The 22,028-nt window shown below is 60.2% G+C and overlaps 1 protein-coding gene across 4 annotated transcripts in view; it reads left to right on the forward strand.

Annotated features, from left to right (window-relative positions):
- Positions 1-20,982, forward strand: part of ITGB2 (integrin subunit beta 2) — a 35,823-nt gene extending 14,841 nt beyond the window's left edge. For all 4 annotated transcript variants that reach the window (XM_061193828.1, XM_061193830.1, XM_061193832.1 and 1 more), the window contains 15 exons: positions 4,741-4,801; positions 5,095-5,183; positions 7,902-8,082; positions 9,137-9,307; positions 9,535-9,776; positions 10,676-10,831; positions 11,597-11,692; positions 14,104-14,193; positions 14,979-15,119; positions 16,392-16,579; positions 16,662-16,906; positions 17,024-17,243; positions 17,435-17,637; positions 19,427-19,593; positions 19,755-20,982. In XM_061193828.1, coding sequence (XP_061049811.1) covers positions 4,744-4,801; positions 5,095-5,183; positions 7,902-8,082; positions 9,137-9,307; positions 9,535-9,776; positions 10,676-10,831; positions 11,597-11,692; positions 14,104-14,193; positions 14,979-15,119; positions 16,392-16,579; positions 16,662-16,906; positions 17,024-17,243; positions 17,435-17,637; positions 19,427-19,593; positions 19,755-19,817 — 2,310 coding nt within the window. In that variant the 5' untranslated portion in view covers positions 4,741-4,743 and the 3' untranslated portion in view covers positions 19,818-20,982. The remainder of the gene's footprint in view (positions 1-4,740; positions 4,802-5,094; positions 5,184-7,901; positions 8,083-9,136; positions 9,308-9,534; positions 9,777-10,675; positions 10,832-11,596; positions 11,693-14,103; positions 14,194-14,978; positions 15,120-16,391; positions 16,580-16,661; positions 16,907-17,023; positions 17,244-17,434; positions 17,638-19,426; positions 19,594-19,754) is intronic.
- Positions 20,983-22,028: the final 1,046 nt, after the last annotated feature.

Consider the following 22,028-nt stretch of genomic DNA (forward strand, 5'->3'; position numbering starts at 1 on the left):
ACTGCTGCCTTGCCTCTTCCTTTCCTAAGCTCCCTGGCGACTGCCATACATGCTCTCTTCCAGATGACCCATTTTATTGCTTTTTCCAAAGAAATGATTTTTGATGTCTTTATCAATTTTAGCTTTTCTGTTTGTTTTCGGATTCATCGACTTTTTCTGTTGTCTGTGTATTTCTCACCTCCCTTCCCTTATTTCCTGAGCTTTGTGGCTCTTTCTCTCACGTCTGAACTTTCCGCCCTGCACGTTTATCATCATTCCCTTCCATCAGGCAGAAAAGCATTTAGGGCCTCGGGCTTCTCTCTCCATCGGGGACCCGTTGAACAGAGAAAGTTGTGCTGTCTCTTTTCTGAAGTGTCTGTACATATAAATTTGATTTCCTCTTGGACTTAAGGGATATTGGGCAGAATGTTTTAAAGGTTCTAATTAATATGTGTGTGTTGGGGGGGCATCTCATTTTATTCCATTTGGTCAGAAACTGTGGCCCTTAAAATTTCTGCCATCAGCCTTCACGGGTGGTGAACGGAGCAGTGATGAACATGTGCAGTGGATTCTCCTGGGGCCGAGAATGTGTGGGTTCAGAGAATACGTGGGTGGCCCCCTCCTCAATCCCCTCTGCCCTTGTCTTCTGATCTGTCTGGAAACTCCGTGACCTGGGGCAGGGGGGAGGGGTTCCAGCCCCCACTGGAATCCGCTTCTGTCCAATTCTTTTTTGTCTTTACATAAAGCAGAAACGACCACACCCTAACTTTGCCTTTTGGTTTAAAAAGGTTGATGCCTATTTTAGATCCATTGTCAACACTGGCCTTTTTCTACATGAAACAGCCTTGAATCCTCAGCTCCTGGCATGAATACCGCACCCCTGCCTTCCCCTCTTTTAACCTTTTCCTGACAGCATCTCTGTTCCTTGCCACTTGCTGGCCATGCCTCTTGGAAACCAGCACCAGGTGGTTTATGGTCTGACCTTGAACGGTCAAGGGCAGGCTCTGACGCCAAGTCCTGACGGTCGGATGAGTCCTGGGGCCCCACAGGGCCTTGTCTAAGGGTCTGCACTTTGGCAAAGCTTTCGTCTTTGACAGCAAGCCTGATCCGACAGCAGCTTACCCTGCCTCCGAAGTGGGGCCTCCCTCTGCCTCTTAAACTTTTCTTTCTTTTTTGATGTTTCCTCTTTCTCTTCTTTTACCAAATAAGGGCTATGGGCTTTTGTGGAGTGCGTGGGATTTGGAAGGATTATATCCTATTTTTCTTCTGATGTTCCCTGACGGACCCGGACGCTCAGAGCTTTATTCATCATGAAGGGTGATCCTCAGGGTGCCCGGGGTCCGCGGGGATGCGCCACTTCCTGCCGTTGCACTCGGTCGCGCCAGCAACCCCCTGTCGGGCAGGGTCAAGCTCAAGGGTAGCTCTGACGCAAAGTCCTCACAGGCCCGTGGGGCCTTGGGTTTCTCAAGCCACCTCGACTTGGGGTTTTGCACCTTGAGTCCTGGGGCGGGGCCGCCCTTAGATCTGGGGAGAGTGCAGCCTGGGGGCCGTCGGAGTGGCAGGGAGGGTGCCGCAGGTCTGGGTTCGGGTGGCCCAGCTGGAGCCCGCGCCTTCCTCCCTGCTCTCGGACCAGCTGTCCCAGCCGAGTCGGGGCCTCACATTCACGAGGGCGGTCCGAGCCTGCCCTCCCCGAGAGCGGGACCAGGCCCGCAAGCCCTTCCAGGCACGCAGAGGACGCCGAGGCAGAGTATGCCGCTGGGGCAGCCGGGGACCCGGGCACGGGCACTGCCCTGCGCCGTCCAGGGGGCCGGGCCCCAGGACGACACCCAGAGGAGGCCTTGGTCTGTGAGGCCCCGCCACGCTGGTTGCGGCATCGGGGCCTCTGATGGCCAGTCCTGGCTGCCGGGCACGTCCACTGGGACCCCTGCCGGGGCCGAGAGGAGGGCTGGCTGCAGGCTCCGCGCTCCGAGCTCCCAGGGCCACCGCGTGTGTGGGCGTCCTGCCCCCGAGGGGCCGTGGGCACTGGGGCTGGGGCGGAGCCGGTCGCGGCGGGAGTCCAGTGCTTAAGGGGCGAGAGAGACCGGCGACGCCCCTCCTGTGGACGGGACCTGTGGCCTGTGGGTCTTCTTGCCATAACCAAGGTGCTCTCCCCACCGCGTGGGAGGGTGCGCCAGCTGTGAGCGGCACCGGGTCCGCATCCTGCTGCCGCCGCGGCCTCGGTTTCCGCAGGCGAGGACCGCGGTTTGCCTGCTGGTTGCTGTGACTGTTTGGGGTCCGTGGCCACAGGAAAGGGCGTCGAGCTGCTTTTGGAGGGCCTTCCCCACCCCTGGCAGGACTGGCCCCCCCGCCGGCTACGTGCACAGCTGGGGCGCCTGGGGCGGGGGCTCCCCGACCTCTACTGGGAGCAGCCTCTGCCTCCGAAGCGGGGTGCTGTCCTGAGGCCGACTGGGCCCGGCGGCGCCCAGGTCAGCCGGGGGGGTCAGTGAGCACGCGCGGGCCTCTCGGGGCGTCCGGCTGCGGAACGGTGGGGGACCCAGAGGGCTCCGGGGCAACACGGGGCTTTCACAAGCGGGTGGGCGTGGAGTAAACCGAAAGCACCTTCCCAGCTCCCGCTCTGTGACCCCGGAAGCCAGAGCGGGGCGTAAGTTCTGCTTTTGACCCGAACAGGAAAGAAAAGGGAAGGGGTCTGTTCTGTTTTGACACTTCTAGCTCCTGATTATAATCTTGGTGGGGACCGGGGTGCGGGGTCAGCCCCAAAAAGACCGGGGAGTGGGGCTGGGCGGGGCCTCTAAGCACTGGGTCCCCCCATGGGACCCCCTGGGATCCTCCTCCACCCCAGAGCCCCTGGTACACGGGCAGGGGTTACGGGAGAGCAGAGGCGAGGGCAGGACCCACCTCCAGGTGCACCCAGAGCCCACAGGCCACGGCAGAGGCCGCCACGGCAGGGGCCACATGGTCTTCCACACAAGTGGACCTTGGGTTGGAGCATGTGCCGGCCCGGCTTTGGGACCCTGAGTGCACCGTGCTGGCCCAGCACTGTCAAGCAGTGTGCTGGGGAGAGGGGCTGGCTCTGAAGGCATTCAGGGTGAGCCTTGATCTTGGTTTCTGATAAAACACCCCCCTTCCTGCCTGCTGCCTCTGGTTTGTTGGCTCCTCAGCACCCTCTCCGCTCTCTTGGCGTCAGATTAAAAGGCAGCAGCCCTACGGGTTCTCAGACGTGGGGCCTCGCGGGCCCACGAAGCTCTGCCACGCCTCCCGGGAGCTGGCCTGGAGGAGGGTTGGGCCCAGCATGGGTCCCTCGGGGCACTTCGGGGGGAGGGTGGAGCTGCCCTGCCGGCCCCTGCGCAGCGGGTTTGAAGGTGCTGCTTCCACCTCCAAGACCCGGAGCCCCAGCGCCAGGCCTCCAGCCCCGCCCCATGCTCTTGCCTCTGGGAGCATCAGGACCAGCCGGTGATGGCCCGACGCCCTGTCCACGCCTCACCCCAGGCCCAGCAGGTGTGGACTAAGAAGAGCAAAATAATGGTCGCCTAGAGCTCGTGACCTCGGGCAGCAGGTGACGGCTCTGCGGGCCCTTCTGTGGTCAAACAGCCCAAGTTCGTGCGCCTGATGCACAGTGAGGCCAAACAAACCGAAACATCGGAGTTTGGAGCAGAGAAAGGTTTATTGCAGGGCCGAGCAAGGAGACGGGTGGCTCAGGCCCTAAAAACCCTGAGCTCCCCAAAGGGTTTCGGCAAAGCGTTTTTAAAGGCCAGGTGAGGGAGGGGGGTCGCAGGGTATGCGATCAGCTTGTGCACGGTTCTTTGATTGGCTGATGGTGAGGTAACAAGGCGGGGTCACAGAGGTTCACATTATCAATCCTTAGGCTCCAGTAGGTCTGGGGGCTACATGTTCATGGTCATTGTGCAATTAACTTCTTCCATTTGGTAGGGGTTTTAGCATCTGTAAAACAGCTTAGGATATGTGCATCAGATACCGTTATCTAGGTACTTCAAGGAGGAACTAAAGATTCTGTGACTGCCGTATGGCTGATTTACTGTTTAAATTCTTACCAGTTCTCCTGGCCCAACTGCTACTTTTGTCACAACATGTTCACATCCTTTCAATCGTTAATTCTCCAGCCAGGCTTTTGTGACTCAGGGGAGGCCTGGGAGACTAAGCTTTTCTACAGACAAGAGGCAGGAAGAGGATATGGGGGGAGGGGTCTGTCCCAGGTAGGCCCCAGATGTCCTGCCCGATTACACTTCCTCGCCCAGCGGGCAGCTGGCACGGTCCTGGCGCCGGTAGGTGCCCAGAGTTGGCTTCTCTTCCAAGTCCTGGTTCAGCCTCCTCCCAGGAGGCCTGGGCCGGCCGAGTCTCTGCTCCAAGCTCAGCTCAATTCACTGAGGACTCGGGGCCACGAAGGCCACGCGGGGCCCTGACCCGGAGCGCGCGGCACCTTGGGCGCCCGTGTGTGCGCACACGCGTGGTGAGTGTGTACGTGTGCGTGTGAGCACGTGTGCGTGTGTCACTGCCAGGAGGCCCACTCCCTGCTGGTCCTCGGAGGCTGGGGGCTCAGCGGTGTGGAGCGCACGCAGCCCCACTCAGGCCTCCTCTCCCGCTGGCCCGCACAGCCCCGCTGAGGGGGGTCGGGGAGACTGCCCCGTGCTGGCTGCGCCCCAGCGCTGAGCACCCCTCGGCAGCAGGGACGGCCCGCCCAGCTCCGTGTCTCTAGGCCCGGAGTCTGGGGCCCCCGTCCCTGTCACCGCCCCCGTTCCTCCACAGGACATGCTGCGCCAGCGCCCCCTGCTGCTGCCCCTGGTGGGCCTGCTTGCCCTCCGGTCCGGTGAGTCCCGCGGGGGGAGCTCCTCATGGGAGGAATGGGACCCGCCCTGGCACCCTCCTGCCCCGAAGTCCCCTGGTGGAGGCTTAGGAAGGGCCCTGCCCTGCCGCCCTCCTCCATTCCCCTGCCCACCGTGGGGCCCACCCTCCTGGAGGCCGCTTCCCCTAGGGCCCTAGTTTCCTCCCTCCCTCCCGCTGCCCCTTCTTCTCCACCACCCCCATTCACACCCCCGGTCCCTGGAGGGCCTGCTGTCTCTGTGGGGGTCTACGCCCACCAGCCTGTCTCCTCTCCCCCAGTCCTCTCGCAGGAGTGCACCAAGTACAAGGTCAGCACCTGCCGGGACTGCATCGAGTCAGGGCCTGGCTGCGCCTGGTGCCAGAAGCTGGTAAGAGCCTCATTGAATGCTGTCAGCCACCCTGAGGGTCCTCACGCCTGGCCTGCCCTTCCCCGCTTCCCTCCTCCCGGGCTGGACCCCCTTCTCTGCCTCTGAAACTGCTGGCCTCCAGAAGCTTCACCGCTCTGCTTTCTAGTGGGGCAGGAGCAGCCCAGGGACACAGTGCTGTCAGAGAGACAGACAGGCAGACACAGCATGTCCCCAGGCAGCCTGGCAGAAGCAGATCTGAGGGTGAAACCGCTGGGTCTGGACAGGTGCAGCCCGAGCCCCCGAGGCAGGAGCCCTGGCCAGAGACAAGGCAGAGATGCTCGCAGCAGGAAGGCAGCTGCTGCCACCCGCCCGTGTGCCCCGCTGTCCGCTCCCAGAACACGGAGGACTGGGGAAGTTCCCTGCTGGAAACCTAACTCTCTGCTGTCCTTAGTGACTTCATGTTTTACTTGTGAGACCCTCTGGGAAGAAAGGCAAAGGCCCAAGACGGCCAGGACTTGGGGTAGCTCCACCTCCTCCTGGGGAGGACCCCTTCCCTAGGGACCCCCAGATCCTGACCACGCCCTCCTCACGGGGGTCCCTGAGGTTCTGACACCACAGGTCTGTTTGGAAACACACACATGCACACATATTTTTTTTTTTCTCAGTTGTTTGAGGGTAGGTTGCAGACACAAACCCCTTTGTCCCTTAATATTTCCAGGGACTTTCCCGAGAACAAGGCACTCACAAAACCACAGTGCATTTATCAAAGATTGGAAACTTAACACGGTACTTTACGCTGATCAAGTTTACACATCTTGTGCAAATTTTGCCAATTGTTCCAATAATGTCTTTGATATCATCCCCCCTCCCCCCCACTCCGCACCTACCCCACTGGTCAATATTATAATCCAGGACCACACATTGCATTCAAATGTCTCTTTATCTCCTGCAATCTGGAACATTCATCAGCTTTCTTTGTCTTTCGCATCCTTGACATTTCTGAGGAGTTAAGGACAGCAGTCTTGCAGAATGCCCCTCATATGGGTTTGTCTGGCATGCCCTCTGATTCAGCCCAGGGTGGGCGTTTTGGCAGGAACCCCATGCAGGGCTCCTGTTGTCACTTCGTCCTGATACTGGGGATGCAGCCTGGACCACGCAGCTGAGGTGGCGTCTGCCAGGCTCTCCACCATGACGTCACTATTTCCCTTTTGCAATAGTAAGTAAGTTGTGGAGAGATACTCCGAGGCCAGGAAATACTCTGCTTCCCATCAGGCTTACACCCACTAACTTGAGCATCCGTTGGTGTTGGGTGCCTGAATCAGTTCTCACTGGGATGGTTGCAAAATGGTGACATTCCTGTTCATTACTCCTTCTAATGGCTTCTAATGTAAGGAGGAATTTTTCCGTCCCCCAATCTCCCTCTCTCTGTCTCTCTCATCGGTGTGGACCCGTAGATGTTTATTTTATTCAGTAGCTTATAAGCTATCACTTTCATTTTGTCATTTTGAAGCTCAAATTGTTCCCCGTTTGGCCTTTGGGAGCCCCCAGGCTGGCCCTGTGTCCTGTTAGCACGCCCCAGCATCACTTCCTGAGCTCTCTTACTCTCTGGGATCAGCAGCGCTCCAGGCCTGTCTGCACTTTCCTGGCCCCCGCTGGGGACTCAGACATTTCTCTGAGGGTTCCTGGTTCCCCTTCATGAGAAGCCAGGCTCCCAACATCCGCGATACATTTCCCCATTTTCTTAATCCTACGATTCACAGAAAGTGGTTACAGAGTTGCTACCCACACCACTGCAGGGGGGAAATCGGGTGTGGTCTGTGTTGTCTCCTCTTGTTGGGGTGCGGTCATAGTCCCGGCTTAAAAAGTCCCTCCTCAGGTTGAATTTCTCCCTTCCCTTTCCTGAGTTTATCATATGCATTTGAAATGCAGTCAGGTTCAATTGTTTCCGAGTGGATTCCATTTTAGGGGTCTCTTCCGTCTCCATTCCTGTTAATTTTCTTTCCCCAGTACTTAAAGCATTGATAGGGTTCCAAAAGCGAGGACAGTTCAGAGGCAGCTCAGGAAGCACCGCCCCTCTGCTGGCCCCGCCCCGGCACTGGGCACGCCCCCTGCACCTGCCTGGTCTCCTGCCGGCGGTTGCTCTTCCGAGCCTCCTTTTGTCGGAGGAAGCCGAGGGCGGGACCCTCCGAATGCGGCCGCTTCTCTCTCCCTGCCGTGTCCACATCCAGGGGGCTTTCGTGGGGGCACAGTGGTCACGAGGGAAGACCCAGGACCCCCACACTCCCCTCCGGCCTGTTTCCTTCTGAACTGCCTGGCCCAGAGCCCTGGCCTGTATTCCGGGTCCGCGTGGTGCCTGGGGGCTAACACGTGGGCCAAGAGGGGGCGCTCGCGTCCCCTTGGGAGGGAACCACTCCCTCCTTCGTCAGGTGCTGCTGGCGCTGCCCAAGGGTCTGAACACCCTGGGCCAGGTGCTCTGTGGGCCGCGGAGAGTCCCCGTAGCTCCACCTGCGGCTGGAGACGTTGGTTCCTGAGTCGCCTCTGCCCGCTCCCGGGCTCTCCTGGGATGCGGAGCCTCGTGAAGAGGCCCTCTGGAGGCCGGCCAGCCCCTGCCTCGTCCCACTCCCACCGGGACTCCTGACCTGAATCCGGTGCAGATGAGGGGGTCAGCATCGCACAGCACCCACAGTGTGGGCTCCCATCTTTTCTCTGCCCCTGACCCCTGACCCCTGACTCCCCCAGAACTTCACGGGGCAAGGGGAGCCTGACTCCACTCGCTGTGACACGCGGGAGCAGCTGCTGTCAAAGGGTTGCCCGTCGGATGACATCATGGACCCCAGGAGCCACGCCACGACCCAGGAGGACCAGGTGGGGGGCCAGAAGCAGCTGTCCCCACAGAAAGTGACGCTCTACCTAAGACCAGGTAGGCTTGGCCTCGGCTGGGGGTGAGCCAGCCCCTGATGGCCGTGTATCCATGTGTCCAGGTCAGACAGCCAGGTGGGCTGGGCGAGGCCCTGGGACTGCTGGGAACCAGTCTGAGCTCTTCTCTCTGCCCCGGGGAGGATGCCCCCAAGAACCCCGTCTGCGGCTGGTGCCTAGTCTCTCTTTTAGCCCTGAGTTCTGTGTGCTTTTTAAAAGGGAGAACAAGCCATCTGGAAAGCACTCATTTGTCCCACTCTCAGAAGGCCAGGCACTCTTGGCAAAGTAAAGGCTCTGACAAGTCCTGCAGCCAAGGAACCCTAGTAACCATTTAAATCAGTGTTGCCCACCTGACTTGACCACGGACCCAGGTTCAGGACATAGCTCCCTGTTAGCGCTCCGAGAAACGCCCTTCAGGAAGGCGGCGTGGTGGAGCGGCAAGGGGATGTGTCGGACGGGCCTGGGCCGGGCTGGGGCGGCCACACGTGGGAGCTGATGCTGGAAGGTGGGCCAGGCAGAGGGGACTCAATTCGGAGCTCGATTCCTCACATCTTTGTCCAGCACCAGCTGTGTGCTAGGCACCGTCCTGGGAGCTGGGGACACAGGCTATTCATATTGACAGATAGACAAGTAATTACAGGTACAGGTGGTGATTAAGATGACGAAGAGCTGAAGCCAGCGGGATGTGATTGAGGAAGGGGGATATCCCCCGGATGGCCAGGGAGCCCTTTCTGGGACGGGACGGATTTGCTTGCTGGCTGGTGGTAGAGAAGGCCTTGCCGGGGAGATCGAGTGAGATCCAGGTGGATCTGAATTTCAACAATGGCAGATAAACAACGAACGCTTTTCAGTATCTCTGTGCCCAAATAGTCTTCTATTTGGGAATGTGCTCTTTATCTGAAATTCGAATCTGAGTAGGCGCCCTGCATCTTACCCGCAGGCCTCAGAGAGTGGGGAAGTCATGAGGGTCCTGAGACCTGCAGGGGGCACCAGTGCCCCCGAACCCCACTAGATGAGGTGGCGTGCCTTCACTCTCCCGCGATTCCCAAATCCCGCAGGTCAGGCGGCTGCGTTCAACGTGACCTTCCAGCGGGCCAAGGGCTACCCCATCGACCTGTACTACCTGATGGACCTCTCCTACTCCATGCTCGACGACCTCATCAACGTCAAGAAGCTGGGGGGCGACCTGCTCCGGGCCCTCAACGAGATCACCGAGTCTGGCCGCATCGGTGAGCTGCCCGCTCCCTCCTCCCCTGAGCCCTGGCCAGCCTGCTGCCTGCACGCCCCCCAGGCCCCCACTCTGGGCACCTCTGTGCCCCCACGTCCCAAGGGCAGGGCACCAGGGCTCCAGACCTAGTGTCCCTGGGTGCAACCCCCCAAGTGCTACCTTGCTTCCTCCCCCCCGCCCCTGGCATGAGGTGGGGAAGCCGGGGCTCACGGCCCGCCTGACCCCTAGGCTTCGGCTCCTTCGTGGACAAGACGGTGCTCCCCTTCGTCAACACGCACCCCGAGAAGCTGCGGAACCCGTGCCCCAACAAGGAGAAGGAGTGCCAGGCCCCGTTCGCCTTTAGGCACGTGCTGAAACTCACCGACAACTCCAACCAGTTCCAGACAGAGGTTGGGAAGCAGCTGATCTCAGGAAACCTGGACGCCCCCGAGGGCGGGCTGGACGCCATGATGCAGGTCGCCGCGTGCCCGGTGAGGCCCCTGCCTGCCCTGATTCCTCCAGACCTGGGGGCCTCCGTCACGACACCCACAGATTCCACTATTAGCTTGCGACCCTGTGCAAATCTTTTGAAGCCTAAATGCAAGGAAATGATCCTGTCAAGCAAGACCCCTGAGCCACCTAACCCTGGCGGTTCCTGCAGTAGAATCACCCCTACTTCCAGTACCCCTCAAGGAACAGAGGGTGTCCTGGCCAGGCTCCCCAACAGTTATGTGGCTTTAGTGTCGGTGCCGGCCGTCCCCTGCCCCCTGCTGACCCCTCGCCACGAGGTCCTGTCCCGCCGCTGTATTGTGATGGGTTGCAACACATCGACCTGTGTATAGCCGCGCAGTCCTGCCACCTTCACAGACCGGACCCCAGTCCCCCAGCCTCTCTGGTCCCTGGGTGCACCATCCTGCATCGCAGACACACATTTTCATTTCTGTGTGAGGTCACGGTTCATGACGCGCGTGTGTCCTGGCTCTGTCACCCTCTCATCACGATGTCCACGGGTTCCTCCCTCTGTGTTTGCAGTGCTTTTCCCTGAGATAAACATTTCTAAGTATTTTTTCTTCTTTGGGAGTATCCCCTTAGGAGGTGCTCCCAGGTCTGAGCTGATTGGGCCACCGAGTATGCAAATGTAAACATGCATTCGTGTCCCTTCGGTGTCCCACACGTTCACCTGGGCATCTGGGAGGTTGTCGCCCCACAGACACTTCTCGGGCTCCCCTGGGTGCTGGGTCCTGTCTCTGGTCTTCCTGCTCCCCAGAAAACCCAGGAGTGGGGGGCACACAGCCCTGAGGTCGACACGGCAAGCTCTGCCTTGGCTCCTCCAGTCTGTGGGTCCCCGCTGGGGAAGCTGAGGCAGGTCACCCTGCCCTCTCCTTGTCAGGAGGAAATCGGCTGGCGCAACGTCACCAGGCTGCTGGTGTTTGCCACGGATGATGGCTTCCACTTTGCGGGAGACGGGAAGCTGGGCGCCATCCTGACTCCCAACGACGGCCGCTGCCACCTGGAGGACAACATGTACAAAAGCAGCAACGAATTCGTGAGTGTGGTGTCTTGCAGGGGGGCGGGGGGAGGAGTGGGGAGGTAGGCTCACTCCCAGCCCGGGGTCCAGAGGGGTGGGGAGTGGCCCTCGCTCTGGGGGGAGCACTTTAATGGCACCAAGAGGTCAGAATTCTCTGGTCCAGGGCTGCTGTGAAATGATGCTCGGCACCCTGGCATCGTAAACCCCAGGCACTGCAGAGGACTTTAGAGATGTGACCCTTGGGGTCCTCCACCTGCAGCCTGCAGACTCGAGGTGGGTGTCGGTGGCAGCTCTCAGGGGCCCATCGACTGGGACAGGACAGATGTGACATCTCAGGCTCCGGTGAGCCTCTGCCTGAAATTGCACACGTCATGCGGTTGTGAAAATAGGTGCCACTGTGCTGGGGGCGGCGTCTGGGATGCCGCCCCCAGGAGAAGTCAGAGGCGCCTCCCCAGCGCCCCACAGTGTGGACACCGCAAAATGCTGTTCACTCTTCTCCACTTTGAGTGTCTGGGAGCGGTTACTTGCCACTGGATTTCTTTTTTAGCGCATTGATCAGGAAGCACTTCGCAGCTTTTAATATTTTCTTGAGTGTATTTCAATATTGTCAGTTTCCCTCCTAATCCCATTATCTTACGCGTTTGCGAACATCATTGGGAGCAGCCCCATCACAGCACGAGGCAGGCGCCCTGGGCCGTCACTTCTGCCGACAGGAGCGGACAGGCAGCCTGGATGGCTTGTCCCCAGCCTTGGGAGCCATCTGACCGGGGGTCCCTTCTCTAGGACTACCCGTCGGTGGGCCAGCTGGCGCACAAACTGGCAGAAAGCAACATCCAGCCCATCTTTGCTGTGACCAAGAGAATGGTGAAAACGTACGAGGTAAGCGGGCTTGAGCAATCTGACAGGACAAGGCGTCGCAACTGAATGGTGACAAAATCCAGGGTGACCACAGCCTGAGTTCTGCTTCCGTGCTGGGTGCGTGGGCTGTGGCCACGCGGGCAGCCCGAGTTTCAGGGAGTGAGCGCTGCTGCTGAGGAGCTGAGGCCTCGTTAGGCCACATGACACTGACAAATCCTTGCACTTCAGTAATCGTGGTTTTGCCTCAGCGAAACCCTTTGGGTCTGCAGACCCCATCCTTCACGTCAGGGAAAGTCCCTTGTTTTGTGTCCACATACGTTTGCACGTCAACACTGTTCACGCAGTATAAGGTGTACACAGGAGGGTTCTGGAACCCCCAGAGCACAGCTCAGTGTCGCGAGGAAAACACCCCCATAACCAGCAGGCGCCCGGGCCCCCCAGCAGCTGTGACAGCACTTCCTTCCCGGCTCAGGAGACCTGGGTCTGTCCTGACTTTTCTGAATTGCTGTTCTTACTAAATTTTTCTGCGGCATGGAATTCTCGTGGGGAATTTTCTTCTGTCTTAGAGCGTTTTTCATCCCTCCTCCCTTCTCCCAGTCACCGTGGGGCTGTTTTGCTTGCTGTGCTTTCATCTGCCGGGCTCAGCGTGGTGGCCTCTGGCTGCGATGGGCTGGGAGTGCCTCCTGGCCCCTCTCCTTCCCTGAGTCCCGGTCCCCTTCCTGCTGAGGCCCGTGGCCTGCTGTGCCTGTGTGGGGCGTTTGCCAGTGGGGCCAGCCGCGCCTGCCATCAGCGTTCCCGGACCCCAGACTGGGGACAGGTTGCAGGGGATGCCGAGGGAGGAGGGGCAGGTGTCCGGAAGACCCCCGGGGGCTGGCAGTGGGAGCTGGCCCAGCCACAAGGACAGCAGGGCTGGTGGCCGGGTGCCGCTGAGAGAGCACCCGCCCACATGAGCTGCCCGAGCGCCGGCAAGTCATGTGGCAAGTGCCGTGGCAAGTCATGTGGCAAGTCATGCGCCGGCAAGCCGCCGTGTCCCCAACCGTGTTACGGGACGTGACATCTCCTGGTCGCCAGGAGGTAGCAGGTCCCAGTAATTTGCTATTAGGAGCAGGAGTCGTGTCCCAGAAGGCAGTGTGCTGATGGGGTAGAAGCTGGAGATGGGAGACTCGGACCCCAGACCCTGCTCCCCGACAGCAAGGACAAGGCCCTGGGCAGGTCACAGGCCTTTCTGAGCCTTAGCTTCCTGACCCCATTCCCGGGGCTCCTAGGGAGGGGGGGTCAAGGAGGCCCGAGTCTGTATGGGCAGCTTACGCTGGACCCTCCTCAGTATGTGTTTCTGCACTGAATGGAGAGCAGGTGGCCAGGAGGGCTCTCCGAGCCCTGGCGGGGTCCCGAGGCTGAGGAGGAGGGGAGAGGGGGGCAGAGGCCGGAGGTGGGGTGGCCAGGCTGTGTGTCCTCGTGAGCTTTGTGGAGGAGACTGGACTCCATTCTGGGGCGTCACAGCAGGGCTTTGTGGCAGGGACGTGACCCACCCTTGGTTCTGCAAGATAAAGTGATGGTGCAATTTCCCGTGAAAGATGGGCTAAGCTAAGGGTGGCAGGGGACACAGATGTTCCCTGGAGGCTGCCCCAGGCTTGTCTGCATGACCCCGGGCTCCGGCCTGCCCACCCCAGAGGTGCCGCTGGACCAGCCGGCCCCGCCTGCCAGAGCCAGTTGTCACAATGTTGTTTAACACAGCCATTATGAAAGTTAAATTATGTCAACTCACACGCTCAGAACACATCGCTTCCTGATTTTATGCCACATTTCATGATTACCTGTGCCCTTGGGTTGTTTGTGCCTATCACATCTGCGTGATGGGGTGGCATCTTTTTTTTTTAAAAGACTTACTTACTTACTTACTTATTTATTTAATTTATTTGGCTGCGTCAGGTCTTGAGGCATGTGGGATCTTTTGTTGCAGCATGGGCTCTCTAGTTGTGGCGTGCGGGCTTAGTTGCCCCGTGGCATGTGGGATCTTAGTTCCCCGACCAGGGAGTGAACCCGTGTCCCCTGCATCGGAAGGCGGATTCTTAACCACTGGACCACCGGGGAAGTCCCCGGGGTGGCATCTAACCATGGCAGGCACCTCTTCCCAGCTCTGCCTTCAGTGCTGGGAAATCAGCCAGGGTGGAGTATTTCTACCGAGGAAATCGGCAAACGCTGCAATTCAGGGTGTTTTTCTTCCTGAGAGCCAGTGGTTAAACGTTTGCCTGCACAACACTTGACCACGTGCTGTCTTAACTAAATACAGTAAGAAATTGGGTGCAGGGTTGTCTGAGCCATCTCACAAGCAGGAAGGAAACCCTCTGGGGTGTTATTACAAAACTGGGTGGATGCTGAGGTGTCCTGGTACCAGGGTTCTGGCCACGCCCACCTGTCTTCTTCCCTGACAGAAGCTCACGGAGATCATCCCCAAGTCTGCAGTCGGAGAGCTGTCAGACGATTCCAGCAACGTAGTCCAGCTTATTAAGAACGCCTACAACGTAAGTGCCCCCTGGGTAGTCAGCCAAGACGCCGCCCTGCTGCAGGCCAACAGGAGGATGGTCTGGAGAGGAGAGCCCCTGCGTTCTGTGGGCCATCCTCAGGCACTTCCCCAGGGCAGCTGTCCTCCTCGTTGATGGTGTGGTAGGTGCCACCCCAGGCCCTCCATGCCTTCCCTGGGACACGAGCATCAGGCCCGCTTCCAGCCAAAGGGCCTGCTGGCCTCGCGCACACAGCTCGCTGGGAGCACCCAGTGAGCACTGATGACACTGCATTGAGTCAGAGCCCCACTGAGGCAGCTCCGTTTGCTGCTCGTAGCCTCTTGGAGCCCTAGGCACCCCCCACCCCGAGCAGGCCCTCCCAAACTCCAGATGCTGCCCATGGGGGGCTCTGTCTTTGCACCGATGATGCCACCTTCAGTGAGTGGCTCATTCACCTCTCTGTGTCTCTCTATCTCTGTTTCTCTGTCTCTCTTCTTGTCTGACGGTCTGTCTCGCTCTCTCTCGTTCACTTAGACAGTTTTTCCAGCTCCCACCCTGTGCCAGGCACTGGGGTTTCATTGGTGGGTGGACGGTCGAGCTCCCGTTCTTGCAGGGCTATGACCTGTCTTCCACTGGCCTGTCTTGGGGGGCGTGGCATGGGGTGCAGGACCCGGCACCCATGGAGCTCTCAGTGGACACACGGGTGGAGGGAGGGGGATGAGAGGCATGGCAGCCGTCGGCTGGGAAGGGGCGGGAAGGGCCGGGGACAGCGGGGTGAGCCTGATGGCGATGCTCTTTGCCCACAGAAACTGTCCTCCAGAGTCTTTCTGGATCACAACACCCTCCCTGACACCCTGAAAGTCACCTACGACTCCTTCTGCAGTAACGGGGTATCGAAGGTGGACCAGCCCAGAGGGGACTGCGACGGCGTCCAGATCAACGTGCCGGTGAGGCTCCCTCCCGGCCTCTGGAAGGGGCTCCCCCAGGGACAGCGAGGGAGGGTGCACCCCGGCACACGGCTTCACAGGGACCAGCAAGAGGCGGGGTCCAGTCCACCGCGGGTCCAGTTCCTTCCCTTGAAAATCCACACACACTGTTCGCGGCCTGGTGTACACCGACCGCCGCGAGGACGGCAGCGCCCCCTGGGGGCAGATGCTGGGTACAGCACCACCCGCCTAAGAAGGGCGTTCCTTCTACACGGGGCATCTGCTTTGGTTTGATTTTCTTGATTTTTGTGTTTTTGTTTTTTGACAAAGACATTAAAGCAGGGGCCACACAAATGATTATAAACAGGCACTGAGTTATGTCCCTGATATTTTAAATTTGTCGTGACCAGAACAATTAAACTTTTCCTTTCTCCAGCTGTGAATTAATATTCAGCAAAATACTTGCTTTTATTTCTAAACGACATCGGAATTCTTTCAACTCTGTGACGTACTAAATGTGTGTGACTTTTTAGTGACACGTAGCCCCCTCATACTGGGTCATCCATACAGGAATTTATTCAATCTTGTGACTGATTGATTACTTCCCTGATGTTTCTGCTCTGTCTTAACGTACGGGTTGGAGATTCACTTACATTGATTTGCAGTGAGGCTTGCCGTGGACAAGCCGGTGCTCCCTGAAGCTCAGTGCTGGCTGAGCAGTGCTGTGTGAGTGGCAGGGACTTTGCCCTGCCCGCTCGGTTCCCCTTGGGCATTCGGGGTCAGAATACAACCCCACATGCAGCACCTAGGACTTCCTGTGCGATTTTGGCGTCTTAGCCTCCAGCCTTCAGGACAAAATACATGGAGAAAATATACATCATTTACAAAGTCACTCTAAAATTCTTTTAAAGGGATGTGAGATTAAAAGTATTCTAAAGACATCCCTGCCCAAGTCCAGGCCACCAGAGGATGGTGGGTGGGGGAGCTGGGGGAGGGGTGGGGGGCATGTTCCAGCATCTCTGACTCTGAGTTTCCAACTCTCATCCTCTCTTCCCTCATCTCCCCTCCCAAGTCCTGGAGCCACCTGGAGTGTCCATGTCCTTCCCTCCGCCCCACCGACATGCACTCCCCCGGGGGCCCAGCAGGGGCGGTCCCCTCCATGCTTGGGAGCCCAGCACGCTGACCCTCACCCTGCTAGGCCATGCCCTTGTCCACGCTGCCCAGGGAGGAGATGGGAGCAGGGTTGTGTGCCCGGTGTCCAGTGTTCACCTGAGCCCTGCTTTCCCCCTACAGATCACCTTCCAGGTGAAGGTCACAGCTACAGAGTGCATCCAGGAGCAGTCATTGGTCATCCGGGCGCTGGGCTTCACGGACACGGTGACTGTGCGGGTCCGCCCCCAGTGCCAGTGCCGGTGCCGGGACGCGAGCCGGGACCGCGGTCTCTGCGGCGGCAGGGGCTCCGTGCAGTGCGGAGTCTGCAGGTGGGGCCGCGGCCCCGCCCCCCGCGCAGGCGCCCGCAGCGGAGCCGGTGCGGGCGGGCCCTGACCTCACATCCCCCTGCAGGTGCGACGCCGGCTACATGGGGAAGAACTGCGAGTGCCAGACGCAGGGCCGGAGCAGCCAGGAGCTGGAGGGAAGCTGCCGGAAGGACAACAGCTCCATCATCTGCTCGGGGCTGGGGGACTGCATCTGCGGGCAGTGCGTGTGCCACACGAGCGATGTGCCCAACAAGAAGATCTACGGCCAGTTCTGCGAGTGTGACAACGTCAACTGCGAGCGCTACGACGGCCAAGTCTGCGGGGGCGAGAGTGAGCGCGGGGGACAGACCAACCGGCGGAGCCTCAGCCGCCCCTGGGGTGGGGTGGGGTGGGGTGGGGTGGGGGGGCTCGGGCGGGGCTGAGTCTGCGGGGGCCCCTGTCTTCCAGAGCGAGGGCTCTGCTTCTGCGGCACCTGCAGGTGCCAGAACGGCCACGAGGGCTCGGCGTGCCAGTGCCTCAAGTCTACGAAGGGCTGCCTCAACCTGGATGGCGTCGAGTGCAGCGGCCGCGGCCGGTGCCGCTGCAACGTGTGCCAGTGCGACCCCGGCTACCAGCCACCCCTGTGCCTCGAGTGCCCGGGCTGCCCCGCGCCCTGCGCCCGCTACACGTGAGTGTCCCGCCGCCCCGCCGGCCTCGCGCCTCCGCGGCCCGGGAGAACCGCCGTCCGGCCGGACCCGGGGCGCGGGGCGCTGGGGACGGCCCTCCCCCGACTGCCCTGCACGGCCCCGCAGCTCCGGGTGGCCCGGGCCCCGCGCCCCCGCCCCTCCTGCCCGCGGTCACGCCACGCCTCGCCCGCAGCAACTGCGCCGAGTGTCTGAAGTTCAACCAGGGCCCCTTCGCCAAGAACTGCAGCGCGGCGTGCGGGGAGACGAAGCTGCTGCCCAAGCCACTGCCCGGCCGCACGTGCAAGGAGCGCGACTCCGAGGGCTGCTGGATGACCTACACCCTGTTGCAGCGCGAGGGGCGGGACAGATACGACGTGCACGTGAACGACACGCGCGGTGAGCCCGGGCGGGTGGGCTCAGGACCGGGTCCCCGCGCCGCTCAGCCTGCCCGCCGTGCGCCCTGCTCCGGGGCGGCCGGCTGACCCGCAGGGACGCTGCCCGGAGCGCTGGCGCTGAGCGCGGCCTGGAGCGCAAGCCCCGAGAGCCGGCCGGGGGGACCATGGGGGCCGCCGGACCCACATCCGGCCCTGGCCCTGCAGGGGCCCGCGGAGCCAGAGCCGGAGCCGGCTTCCCCAGGCGCCGCTGCCCGCCCGCCGCCCGGCTCGCCGGGGACCCAGAGGATGATTCTGTCTTCATAGGTTCCCGGGACACGGGGTGGGGACACAGGAACCGGTTCCCAGGGGCCAAGACGCCGGCGGGGCGTGTCTCAGAGGTCAGGAAGTCTCTCTGAGGAGGACACTTGCAGCTGAGACCAGGGGATGAGGGGGTCAGAGGTGCTGGGCTGGGCTCTTACTGGGCCCCTGTGAGTCCGGGGGCGGCGGCGGGGGCGGGGTGGGAGGGGTTGGGCTTATGTCTCTTCCCAGACACACCGGGAGGCTGCCAGCCGGGTTTCAGAGGAGTGAGCTGTGCTTTCACAGGCCGGGCGCAGACCTGGGAAGGGCCACTGCCCAGTCCGGGCACTGAGCAGGGCTGGGTTGGGGTTCTGGGGGCGGCGTGGACAGAGCCTGCCCTTGGATGCAACTCTGGGCGGGATCAGCAGGGAGGACAACAAGTGGGGACGGAGGGTGGGTCAGTGTCGAGGAGGTAGGTTGAGTGGACGATGACAAAGCGTGTGTGGGACGCGGGGACTTAGAGTAACACACCCACGGGGGGATGGGCTTGAGGGTTACATCAGCAGCACGCCGCGCTGTGTGGACATACCAGCTCTCGGTACCCCCGCCCCTTTACTGCTCAGAGAGGCTGCGGGGATGGGGCACAGGCTGCGAGGCCGGCCTCTCGGGTGACCACAGCAGACGTGGGACAGCAGTCCACCCCGGGGTCCTTGCAGGACTGAGACCTGCTCCCAGCTCCCCCTCCCCACGACAGGACTCCCAGGAAGGCAGGTAGGGCCCAAGCCCTTTGTCTGTTACCAGGGCGGCAGAGCCCAGCCTGCTGGTGCAGACAGATCTCCCCGGGCGTTTTAACAGGCAGGTGTGGGGTCAGGTCTGGTTTTGTGCGGCGCTGGCTAAGTTGTTCCACTTCTGTGAGGACGGGGAGGCCCCCTGGAGAGGCCAGGATGATGGAGGGGAGTGCCCGCAAACCCCCGTGCCCACAAGCCAGGCAAACGGGTTCACACTGAACATTGCGCCTTGGTCAGGGGCCGCGCGGGCGTGCTGAGGGGGAGTCCAGAGCCTCCCCCTCCCCCAAGCTCAGGAGGAGGCTGGGTGCAGCCCCTCGGGCACTGGGACCCCACCCCCCTCAGTCCCAAGGCTGCTGCCTTTGGTTCCCCTGGGAGTGCCTTTACGAGGAGAGTGCCCATCCCTAAACTCTGATCCAACGTGGGTTAGGTTAGGTTCCGGTGATTGGGTCATTGGCTGTCCAGGTGGGAGGCCAGTGTCTGGCCCTGGTTCCTTACTGGTCACCTCGGCCCCCTTTCCTTCTCCATGAACAAAGGGCCTCTCAATTTCATTTGGAACCACAGGGCCTGGCCTTGTGCCCAGCTCTGCACCCTCCCTGGCTGGGGGCCGGGGCCGGGGCCAGGGCCGGTTTGCTCACTACCTGTCGCTGAGAGCCAGCAGCGGGACCCCGACACCGTGCAGGGACGGGGCGGGCCTGACGCCCCCACGTGTGTGCCTCCTTGCCTTAGAGTGCGTGAAGGGCCCCAACATCGCCGCCATCGTGGGGAGCACCGTGGCAGGAGTCGTGCTCGTCGGCATCCTCCTGCTGGGCATCTGGAAGGTCCTGACCCACGTGAGTGACCTCAGGGAGTACAAGCGCTTCGAGAAGGAGAAGCTCAAGTCTCAGTGGAATAATGTGAGTGGCCCCTGGCCCCCGCCAAGGCGCACCTCCCACCCTCTGCGCCGAGGGCATGCCCACGGGAGTGCGAGCCTGCCTCACCCCACCCTCGCAGCTCGTCCCCAGAGCCCAGCGCCTTCTTCTGTGTGCTGACAAGTCACGCTTGCTTTTCTCACCAGGATAACCCCCTTTTCAAGAGCGCCACCACGACAGTCATGAACCCTAAGTTTGCTGAGAGTTAGGGCCGCTTGGTGAAGACAGGGCCTCTTGCACCGCCCAGGTGGGAGCAGCCCACGCCACGTCCCCTCCAGCAGGCCGACCGTGACCCCGTCGCCCGGTGGACTTGGCTGACGACACTTGGCAACTTCACCACTAACTGAAAATCCACCGTTTTTCCTGCCCCTAGAATGACAGATGCGGCCAGATAATTCTAGGAACCCATCAGAAGGGCCAGCCTCCCCCTTCTGATATGAGTGACTTTTGATAGCAACTTGAGGAAGGAATTGCTCGGGTCCTGTAAGGTTAGACATGTGTTGTCCTTTGTAAAAATTAGCACAGCAGTCTGATGAAAGGTGGTACAGATTTATTTATATGTGAATTTCTCAGGGTGTAAAATTACATCCCGTTGATCATGCTGCCCCCAATCACGTGTACAGAAAAAATTAATAACCCTTCCGCAGGGGCTTCCCTGGGAGCTGGGCTCTGTGCCCCACCTCCACTGCCCTTCACACACTCCGAGGGTCCGTGTAGACTTTGGGCCGCGGCTCAGGGTTCTCTTTTTCTCCTTTCTCACCTGTTGGCCGTGCAAGCCCCTCTCTGTCCCTGCCCGGCCCCACCTCCTAGGCAGCTTTCAGAAAACAGGGGGCAGCCCCAGCAAAGGGGGTCCCCCTGCAGAGCTTGAATGGGGCCGAGGCAAGATGGGAAAGCGGGCGTCTGTCACGCTCTTGGCTGTCTACACCCACTCTTGGGTAATGAGTGGAAGAGAGTTTAAATAAGTGTGTTTCTCACGGGCTGTTTCCTGGGGTGACCTGGAGGTCAAGGTGATCCGGTGTGATGGTAGTAGGTGGCAGGTCCCAGCGTGATCACCTAGCCGTGTGCGTGTCCGCCAATCTCTGCAGGTTCCATGTGGGTCAGGGTCCGGGTGTGGCCCGTGAGGGACTGTCAGGGTGGGGCGGTCCTGGGTCCCGAAGGAAAGGGCTCTATTCCGGTATGTTAACATCGTCTGCAGCCCTGCCAATGCTGGCTCTTTCCTCATGTTACACAGACCTGAGAGAAGCAGACGGATGTGAGTACAGGGTGAATATTTGTGAATATTTATTCACGTGCATAGACATAGTTTCAGATGATATTTGCCCTTATTTTTTTCCGTAAAATGTATAATTTTTTATTAAAACCCCAGCATAACTCTTTATTAAAAGAACATCAGTTCAGGGGCTTCCCTGGCGTTCAGTGGTTAAGAGTCTGCACTCGCACTTACCGAGTACTGCTCACGCCCTCTGTGCAGAGAACAGTGGGCAAAAGCAGAGGCCCTCACTGCCCTCCCGGAGGTACACAGAGGGTAGCCTCACAGCCAGTGTAAAATGATAAACGATGCCCGCTGAGACGGAAAAGCACGTGGTCCAGGATTGAGAGCAAGGTGTAAAGAAATAAAAGTGACCACCTCACCCACTACACTCCCGCAGCTGATAACTTTCACTGCTGCCTGTTCCCCTGCAGGGGGGAAGCTCTGCCTTCCCTGCTCGAGCCCGCTCACAGCTGCTTGGACGTCAGCACCCTGTCCTGTCTCGTCCTGTGTCGCCTCATCCCTTCCGTCCAAGGAAGTCTGGTGCCCTCCCCCCAACGGCCCCTTCCTCCGGGGTCCCCTGCGTGCAGTCCCCGTGCGCTTCCTGTGCATCCGCGTCCACAGACAACTAGTGATCATATTCCCTCTGTTACAACCGGGGTGCAGTTCCCTCCTGATGCCCCTTGGTCCCCAAAACTCCAGCTAGACGAGTGCCCTTCTTCCTCTGGCAGCACAAGCCCGTGGACCAGAAAAAAGGTCCCGAGCCGCGCCCTCCAGCTGAGGCGGTGTCCTCATTCACCTTCTGTTTTAAACACAGGCTTAGAGACTCAGTTAGGGTCACAATTCTACGTCACTCATCATGGGCCCGTCACCCGATGGGTGTTTGTTTCTAGATTGTGGGTGCATTTCAACAGGATAAAACAAAACCCATTTCGCGGGTTGGTTTTACCCTTTTTTAATGCAGCCTCCATCGTGCACCGTCCTGTGCTTTGGCAGTGTCTGCTCCTTAGCCAGGTCCATCCCAGCGCCCACACCACCTGTGTGGGAACCCGGACGCTGCCAAGGCCCCGGGTCAGCTGGGCCCTCCCCCTCCCCCAGCCCTTCCTCCCCGGGGGGTTCGTGCTGTGAACAACTCTGAGCTCCCACGCGGGCAGGTTGTGACCTGCGGCAG

Source organism: Eubalaena glacialis, chromosome 6 (assembly GCF_028564815.1).
Source record: "Eubalaena glacialis isolate mEubGla1 chromosome 6, mEubGla1.1.hap2.+ XY, whole genome shotgun sequence".
Taxonomy (NCBI): domain Eukaryota; kingdom Metazoa; phylum Chordata; class Mammalia; order Artiodactyla; family Balaenidae; genus Eubalaena; species Eubalaena glacialis.